Source organism: Taurulus bubalis (genome assembly GCF_910589615.1).
Source record: "Taurulus bubalis genome assembly, chromosome: 6".
Classification (NCBI taxonomy): domain Eukaryota; kingdom Metazoa; phylum Chordata; class Actinopteri; order Perciformes; family Cottidae; genus Taurulus; species Taurulus bubalis.
This window is the reverse complement of record NC_136594.1, coordinates 24255854-24265668: the sequence shown is the minus strand read 5'-3', so window position 1 is coordinate 24265668 and position 9815 is coordinate 24255854. Positions and strand designations below refer to the sequence as shown.

At 46.2% G+C, this 9815-nt stretch overlaps 1 protein-coding gene across 1 annotated transcript; it reads right to left on the bottom strand.

The window, feature by feature from the left end:
• Positions 1-2628: 2628 nt before the first annotated feature.
• On the bottom strand, positions 2629-7682 carry ppp2r2ca (protein phosphatase 2, regulatory subunit B, gamma a; the record flags this gene model as incomplete). Its single annotated transcript, XM_079220164.1, has 9 exons — positions 2629-2926; positions 3140-3231; positions 4036-4205; positions 4311-4475; positions 5632-5809; positions 6000-6112; positions 6752-6935; positions 7096-7193; positions 7619-7682. The coding sequence occupies 9 exons, from the start codon at positions 7680-7682 to the stop codon at positions 2629-2631; spliced, it is 1362 nt and encodes a 453-aa protein (XP_079076290.1).
• Between the last annotated feature and the right edge of the window lie 2133 nt (positions 7683-9815).

Sequence of the window (9815 nt, the reverse complement as noted above, 5' to 3'; positions counted from 1 at the left end):
TTTATTAATGCACATTCCTTTCATTCACCTCATTTGAGTTATGTGTGTTTTTTTTCGTTAGCTTTGTCTCTTTTTTTTAAAGTATGATAGATATACACGCTAGTAGCTTTGAGTAATGGCAACATGCTAATGCTGCTGTGCTCCTGAACGCCAATCATCTCGCTGGTGGCGTGTGGCGGCGGTTATGATGCGATTACAACTGACCTGCTCTAAACTACAGCTCGCCATCGGAGGACTGAGCCCTGGCAACCCGCACGACGCTTCAGGCAGCCAAGTCACTACGGAGTGTGGGTTGTCAGCCTGGATTTTGTCGAGTTGCACACTTTGTTACACCAACTTTGTCTGCATTCGACAACAGCGGTGGACAGTGAAGACCAACATATAGACGCAAGCCCACAGGCTGTCACGTAAATGTCTGTAAACCGTGATGAAAAGTGAAGAGAGAGAGTGGAACAAACATTTGAACAATTGTCTGCTTTTCTTGAAGATTTAAAGGAACAGTTCACCCCCAAAATCAATAATACATCATTTTGGAGATATCGTCCGTAGAGAAGTCTACACATGGCGCCACATGGCGCTCAGCTTGTGGTGCTCAAAGTTTCCAAAATAAAATATGTTTGAAACGAGTAATGTCTCTTTTTAGGAATCATGACCCGGTTACTCAAGATTATATAAAGACCTTGTTGTGACCAGTTTCATGCAGGAACTATTTTCTTAAAGCCACAGTTCGTTTACAGGAAAAAATATTTCCATAAAGAACAATTGCTGTTAAGTTATTTTTTTTGCCGCTTTGAGCTCCACAAGCCGAGTGCTATGTCGTCCCATTATAATGAAGACAAGGCAGACATATGTACGGCGATATCTCCAAAACTAGTCAACTCTCACCAAAACAAACTAGATTAAAAGCAAACAATCAGTTTTTTTTATTATGGGGTGAACTGTCCCTTTAAGGTTTACACAGTGAAACTGATGTTGATCTACCACACAAAGTACTTGCACTATTTTTTTAAAGGTGCAGCCTCTACCTCTGCACTGATTCTGTTTCTCCACCTGCTCCAGTTTCCCATCCAGACCGCTTACGGTTATCCCATCAGGGCCAAGGTCACTTGAAAACAAAGCACTTCACTGTAAACAATCAAATCTTGACCGAGTCACAGAAGAAGTCAGCCCAACGCGAACATCGACCCTACTGCTGCTGTACATCCTGGGCTTCTCAGCTCCAGAGTAGCATGTGGCACTGTGAGGTATACGGTGTGATGACATCACGAACCTGTGATATGATAACTCCACTTGACTATTGTTTGCATGATAAAGACATTTCAGCAATGTACACAATGAGCTATTGCACTGATGACAACCTCGGACCTTTCAATTACACCGGACACAAACTCACTCGTCTACACTCGATCAGGGGCCTTGTTTATGTGCTTTGGACTCAATCTTTTTTTCTTGATTGTGAGATGCTTCTTCAACATGTGCTTCACACATTGCAGAATGAACGCTGCTCATTTTCAATTAGCAAAACGCTTAACATAAATCAAACCGTTGCCTGTGTTAGATTTGATCACCAATCAGCCTCAATTTGCGCGTATGAGAGACGTTAACGCTCTCTCATTTTCAATAATTTAATTAAAACCCAATACGGGCCCAATATACGCAACAAAACGGTAAGTGTTGGTTTGTGCACAACTCCCCCCTCCCTCGCCACAGCTAGCAATACATATCTACGTCTTGCTTCAAGAAAAAGCCCCGCAATCGAGTCTTTAACTGAAATATAATGTCAATCGTTCCGATCTGCAGTGTACTCTTCTTTCATCCTTTAGCAGCTCTCTGGAACCAAAACTGGTACTGCCTTTAAAATAATAACAAAATAAAATGAAAAAGAGACAACACAGAATATTTACAGCTAACAGTAAAAAGAGTGTATACCTGTAGAAGAAGAGCTCATGTTTTTAAAAGCAAGAATACTGCTGCACTGTGTTTTCATGAGTGCCATTATTGCAAAGGGGATAGGGCATTTAAATGAGACATCTCCAAGAGCACTGCTCTGAAGGATAGAGAAAGGTTTAGGATGTTGTTGTGAAGAGCTGTACGATAATACCGCTCCCATTCCACGATAGTGAGAAGAAGAAGAAAAAAGGCTTAGATTTAAATGCACTGTCTGGCAAAGTCATTTGGGCCTTTTACGTTTTCTCCGTCACTACCAAACGCCTATCTACCTTTTTTTTCTTTCTCTTTTTTGCCAAAAAGGGTACCAGAGCGCATCAGTGAGGAGTGCAACATTGTGTGGTCAACAGCACTGAGTCCTTGCCGAGGGAGAGGTGTCCCCGCACCCCTTCTAGCGCCCCCTATGGTGGAGCAGTTACACACACATCTTCAAAAAGTGGGGAGTAGTGTGGGGCCAAAAAAAACATGCCCTGATGGGTACAGGAGGCGTCAGTTCATCTCAGTGTTGAGTGAAAGAAAAGGATTACACACCCTCCGTAGGGCTTTGAATATATTAACAGTCTTGTGATTTCATCATTATCCAATCTTGTATCGACACAAACGGATGTCAGCATGTTGCGAAACAGCTTGGTTCTCGGCTACATCTTCCGTCCTCGAAGACATCCGAATATAAAGCTTGTGTCACTGTAACTGGCTTTCCAGGCTGACGCGATCCTGGAAGATGTATAGGTTGTTGGTGGCCGCTATGGCAATGATGTTCTCAGACGGGTGCCAAGCCATGTGCAGGATCTTCTTGGTGAAGTCCAGGCTGTCGACGCCCACGTCCCCGCGGCGCCGCTTACCGCCGTTGTACACGCGGCGGGTCCGCAGCACGGCCCGGGGCTTGCTGCTCTCTCGCCAGGCCTCCAGGGTGACGCCTCGGCCCGTCTCCCTGTCGAACATCCGGAAGAAGCTGTTGTACGCCCCCGTCATGATCACGCTGAGGAGAGGGTCACAGAGGGGATGAGGAAGTGAACGGGGCGGAGACAAAAGCAGGAAGGCAAAGGGATCGATTAGGAGTCAAAGCTTGTCTCTGGGATTGATTTAGATGTCGGATAATGGCCGAGGAAGAGCATTCAGGGGATCAATGCGAGCAGGAACACACTGACACACTCTGAAATATGCTGTACTTCGTCCATCCCCGTCTCCTTACCTGTCGGAGCTGTTCCAAACACACTCAAACTTGTCAAAGATGCAGTCGTTTTCATAGAGGGAACACAGCTTACTCCTCAGGTATTCATGGACCTGGGGATCAAGTACACAGTCAACATTAGAGTCTATGGTGGATCAGAGACTGTTTATAGGAAGTGGACGTAGTCTCTGTGACGTCACCCGTTGATTTGTGGACTGCGCTTTTTTGAAGCCTCGAGTTCGGCCTTTTGGTGGCCGCCATCTTGTATTAAAAAAAAAAAATGGAGTTGTACAGCTGAGTTGTACAGCTGAGTTGTACAGCTGAGTTGTACAGCGCTTTTGCTAGTCTCTCGACCACTCAAAGGACTTTCACACAACAGAAGTGACAGGAGAGGTTGGAGCTTATTACAACCGAACGCTGAATAAGAAGTTTTTAAGCGACCAAAAAGGCTACAATTAATTTTCATGAGACGAAAACACAGAATGAAAGGGTTGAAGTTTTGAGAAGAAAACATGAACAACTCCCGGACCGGACATTGGAAAGGTTGCAACCTGTCAATCACAGTAAGCCCCGCCCTAAAACATACCCTGCGTTATTTGACTCGAAATGGACCATCATTTACTAAATGAACATCATGATGTATTGAAGAAGACTTTAAACTAGAGATTGAGACTTAAACTCATGTTTACAATGTTTACTGAAGGAATAAATCAAGAGAGAAGTAGAGACATTTTCTCATAGACTTCTATACAATCTGAGGAGTTGCCCTCTGATGTTTAGTAGAGATAATGCAAGTTTAAGACACTTGGGGTAGATTCAGACACATGGTGGTCCAATGGTTCCACCATTTCCAAAGCGTAACATCTACGATCTGGTTAGATGTCATAGTCATCAACAACACAACAATGCTACCTTACCTGGTACGTCTCCACGGGGCCCTTGTCCATGTTCAAGTCCCACACCTTGGCGGTGAGGTAGTCTCTGGTCAGCAGGTAACGCCCACTGTGGCTGAACTTGACGTCCGACACGGAGGAAATGATCTCGGAGAAGAAGGAGCGGCTCCCTGGATCCTCAGGTTCCTCAAACACTGAGCAACGACAGAGTGATGTGACATTTAGTATCGCGCCTCGTGCTCAATTCTACGCCGCAAAAATGTCACAAACTCCCTAACGTCTCCCTAAAGGCTGCTCACGTTTGGTGTGCCGGTCACAGAGCGCCGAGGCTCTCATGTCACAGAGGCGCAGCGTGCCCTTGCTGCTGCTGTACACAAACAGGTGGCAGTGGTGAGGGTGGAACTCCGCCGAGGTTATCACCTCCGTCAGATCCTCCATGTTGGCTGGTTTGATGTCCACGATGTCTGAGAGGAAGGCTTGTTAGGGATTAAACACCACTGAGGTGGCAGCAAATCCTCGGGAGGTGCATATGTCAAACTGTCTGCATAGATATATAATACGCAGACATTATGAAATATGTTGTCATATTTTTGCAGGGCACAGTGATGAGTCACCCAAAATCCTTTTCAGTGGCTTTTCTTAGTTTCAGACAAATGTGTCTTTTTCCAGTAGCGACATGTTCCCCCCAAAAAACGCTCCCAAACCAACCCCCCAGTATGCGCGCTCACTCCACTCCCCTCTCTGTTTTATTTGCGGCGGTCCCGTGTGGTTCAGAAGAAAGTGTCCTGCCAAGTGAATTATTTAAACTCTTCTTACAAAGATGCCTCTATGATTTTCTAGGTCAGCTTCTATTTGAATGGGAAATGCCCCCCACACCCCCTCCCCTGCCCAACCCGCTACAGCCTGAATACACAGCACTGAACATAAATCCAAACATAGACAGCGTTTACATGAAATATAGATCAAGGATGAATTCAGATGAGAATGTAAAGTGTAGTTCAACTGAATGTATGTTTTAAAGAGGTGGAGTTGTGTGAGTGAGCATCAGAGAGCAAGTATATTAATTTTTTATGTGATGCAAATCAACACTATGAATTAATGTGATGGAGTCACACGCACTGTGCTCTTGTTCAACAGTATATTTTCATATATAGATTCAATTAATTATTATTAATTGTTGGTATTTGTATTTTGCTCCAATCAAAATGTGATTACACATCCTTGCAAAATGTATCAAGCAATCATTTTAGGTAAAAATGATAAATATGTATGTTGACTGATCCCCAAAATATTAGAGACTTTATGACAGTGTTTTAACTTCATCTGTAGGAAAGTGCTCAATCTATTCCACTTTTCTCATGTTTTCCTTTATTCCTCTTACAGAAATAGATTTTTTCTTTAAAGTCATTCTGTTATAAGTTCACACTGCAGCTGCAGAATTGATAGAGATGACACACACAAATGATTTCATAACAATACTTTCATTCTTGGAACTTCATACCCTGTGAAATCTGAGTCTCCTCCACCGGTAAAAAAATAGACTCATAAAAAGTGGTGAGTGATGCCCGGGAGTACAATGAAATAAAAAATATAAAGACGCTGCTCGTTAAGTAAGGATACTGAAGCTGCGGTCCGTGATGCCCAGGTTCCACATGTTGATTCGGAGGTCGTCGGCCGACAGGTAGGTCTCCCCGTCGCTGTTGACTGAGATGGAGTTAACGTGGTAGGTGTGCCCGTTGGAGAACACTCGCCTGGGACGGACCTCTACCATCAGATCTGTGGGTCTCAGCACCGGCACCTTTGATACAGAGACAGAGAGACGGGGTCAGAGGACATGAGAGTCAGGGGGTCGTAGAGGGCACTTGGGACATCAACCTGATACGTGACTGACCAGCATAAAAGGTGAGCATTAGCTGGCTTGCATATTTGTGTGTGTGTGTGTGTGTGTGTGTGTGTGTGTGTGTGTGTGTGTGTGTGTGTGTGTGTACCTGCAGAGAGGTGATGGTAGAGGTGTCCTTGAGCCGCCCCTCCTCATCTTTCAGATTGTATCCCTCTGGTCTCTTGTCTCTCTCACTCACCTTCCACAATTTAATGGTCTTATCTGTGACGGGCAGAAGAGACATTGGCACGTCACCGGAAGTTGAGAGGAAGCTGACATTGATTTATCCTTCACGTGGCCGGTTTCTCGAGAAATCCCGATTAGAGATGCACCGATACGGGTAACGGATTAGCGGTCCAATTCTGGCTCAAATAGAGGGATTGGGTGTCGGTGACAGTTGGCAGAAATGGAAATTACATTTATATCTATGTATTTATTTGTTTCATTTCATTTAAAAAAGGTAGGAAAAACAATGTTTAAATCAAACTGATGTTTCTTGACACATAAAAGAATGATCCACATAATGAGACGTTCAGTTGATTCATAAAACATCGGTATCGTATTAGTACTCGGTGTCGGCCGATACCACAATCATAGGTACCCGTATTCGGACGGATTAAGTCGGATCAGTGCATCCCTAGTCCAGATGAGCTTTTCAGGGCAATTAAGTCTCAATGCAGGTTTACTATACACAGATTAGGTTCTGTGGTTTGAACCCTGGCAGGTCGGTGCCACTAACATCCACACAAATGTGGCTCCGATGACCCACCCAGGTCATAGAAGAAGAAGTCAGTTATTGCTAATATCAATCAGAATCCATGCATAATCACAGCTGGAGATGGTTTCTCACTGGTTTCTCACCGTTGGTGGAGAGGAGGAAATGTGCCGCGTTCTGCTGGGGCAGCCATCTGATCTTGTTGATCTTCTCTTCGATCTCCAAACTCTTCAGATAGTCAAAGTCCGGCTCGTGGCTCTGGAATGTGCTGTAGACATTGTACTCCCCAGAGTCCCCCGTCTCACCCACCTCCTCTGATTCCCCTTTGGACTGTCAGAAGAACAGTGATGTATAAAGATATAGCAGAACATCATTTTGGGATAAGCTGACGCCAGAATGCTGTGGTTTGAGCATATAGGTAAGACTATTCATTCATGCTTTTTTTGCAGATATCCTGGGTATACATTCAAGTTCTGCATGTTAAACCGACCTCAGTCTCTCTCTGGAAGATGACCACTCGGCCACCTTTATCCCCCGTGGCCAGCAGGTCCCCCGTCTGGTTGAACTCCACCGTAGAGATGACATCAGCTGCGGGATGGAGGAGAGAATGTGAGGCGATGCAGGTTAAGGGTTAGGATAAAAGAAGTGGGGGTGAAGGAGAGATGATGGAATATGAAGGACATAAAGTAGGCACAGAGAAAATAAGACAGGGGTGAGAATGAAAGAAAAAACACTGGATCAATACAAAGTATCCAAATAAATATAACCTGAATAACTCGTACTCATGCTTGGGGTCTTGGTTTCATTCTCAATGGGAAAATAAAATAAACACCAAATGTTATTTCTGCTAGTAACTCCTTAAACTCCAAACCAATCGAATTTACATGACCAAAATAATATCTCAAATGTGAAACTGGCCCAACCACTGAAGTAAGTCATGCAGTGATTTAACGTCGACATCCCGCGGCCCTGAAAGCGAATCCACTCAATCACGTCTGACACCACTGCTCTACCTTCGGTGACGTAGTCTCGCAGGAAGGTGTGGTTGATTTTGGGGCTCTCAGCGTCCTCGCCCATCTGAAGCCGAGGGAGGGTGACCCGCCGGCGCGCCCGTCCTGAGGGGAAGGGTCCGATCCGTGCTCTCTCTCCTCGCCCAGGCTGCGCCCATGCTGCTGGGGCCTAGCGGAGAGGCCTGGAGCAAGGCATCCTGGGGAGGGGGGGGGAAACCAGCCAGCCGGAAGGAAGGAAGGAAGGTAGGAAGGAAGGAAGGAGAAGAGGCGTGAAGATGGGGACAGCGACAGGGATGGAGAAAGAGGGGTTTGGGTTTTTTTTAAAGGAGGAAAAGGGGGTGAGGAGGGGTGAGAAGATGCGGGGAGGACAGAAAGGAGGAGAGTTGTGAAAGGCTGGAGGTTGATGTTGGAAAGAAAAGGAGGAGGGCCGTCATTAGGCGGGTGATGACGATACACCCGGCACGCCAAACGGTGTGACCTTTGTGAGACGCTCGACGACGCTCATTAGCGAAGGCACACGTGTGCGGACGCGCGAGGCCTCGTCGGCCCGAAGCCCACCGCTGTGGAGCGGAGGAAAGACAACACACGGCTCCAAGAGAGAGAGAGAGAGAGAGAGAGAGAGAGAGAGAGAGAGAGAGAGAGAGAGAGAGAGAGCAGAAACGCTTCCATATGCACACACAGACAAGGTAAGATGAATGGGATGATAATATCTACATTCGCCCGGTGTAGCTCCGGCAGTGGTAGTAAATGCTCGCAGGGTGTGGTGGTCCTGGCAGATCCCTGCTCTGTCACACACACACACACACACACACCTCGAATAGATAGTCCTTGACAGAGATCAGAGGAGAACGCGATGTCTTCCCTGTGCTACAGGCCTCAGCACACCTACCAGTCCGCCTGCTGCTGCTGCTGCTGCTATTTCTCCCCGCTGGCGCGCGTCCTTGCTGCAGACAGCCCGAGCAGGCCTCGCTCCGGCTCCACGCTACACACCGAGGGAGAGGAGAAGGGAGAGAGCACAATGGTGGCGGTGAGAGGAGGAGAGGCAAAAGGAGGAAAGAGGGAGAGACAGACAGAGAGAGACAGAGAGAGAGGGAGCACGAGAAGGAGGATGGAGGATGGAGGTCTCGCCGCCTGCTGATGCCGTGGAACTGATATTGCGTGCAGCATCCACCAGTGTCATGGCAGCCTCCTCCTGGAGCGGCCAATCACGGCGCGGCTGTCACCCTCTGGGATCCACCCACTGCAGATGATGAAGGAGGGAGAGGCCAGCAGAGGGAGCCATTTAGACACTGAGTGATACCTATGACTGGTAATATTGTGAGAAAATCAAATATACAATGCAACGCTGTCTCTCCAGACACCACAGTGTTACCAGTGAGGGCTGTTTCCTTCACTTCATTCATACGTCTTCTCCTGTTACAGCACTGTTTGCACTCCCTCAACAAAAAGCACTGCTCTGACTCTTTCATGTCCCTTATTGTGTTGCCCTGAAGTGATAACTAAGAGACTTCCCTTTAAAATCAAACATGATTAGAAATCTCTTTTTAGAAGCGTTACATAACTGTCATTCCAGCCCTCCACTCTTTAAGGTAAGTCACGTCTGGTATTACTTTATTCTGGTACAACACTGGTCCTATTTTATGTGCATGTTTTGCTTCCTTTTAAGAGCTCACCCCAGAATAATACACATCCGCCTCTATATCCGGGACTATATGGCACTTGGGCACTCAAAGGTAATCCACACCGTGTTGTGAGCAAGTTTGTTTAGAGCAGGGGTGTCAAACTCATTTTAGTTAAGGGGCCACATGCTGCCCATTTTGATCTCTAGTGGGCCAGACCTGTAAAATCATAGCATAATTACGCATAATTACGCATACATAACGACAATATTTCTCGACGTTTAACTCATTGGTGAAGGTTTTCGGATGATAAACCCTATTTTAAGGTCTTTCTACAATAGAAACATAAAGACCAAAATTCAGTACAGCACAGGTCTAGTTCACGCCGACCCGGTCCAGCGCTTCTACGAGAGCGCTAAAAATGTAATTGGCTGTAGTGTCTGTCATGGGGATCAAAAGAACTCCTCAGAGACCGCCAACATCTTATCAACAGCCCGAATGAATACGGCCAGTTGAGCAACATCTATAGTAATGTCAGTGCGCTCATTGATTGCAACTGAAAATGCGACACATGACTTTAC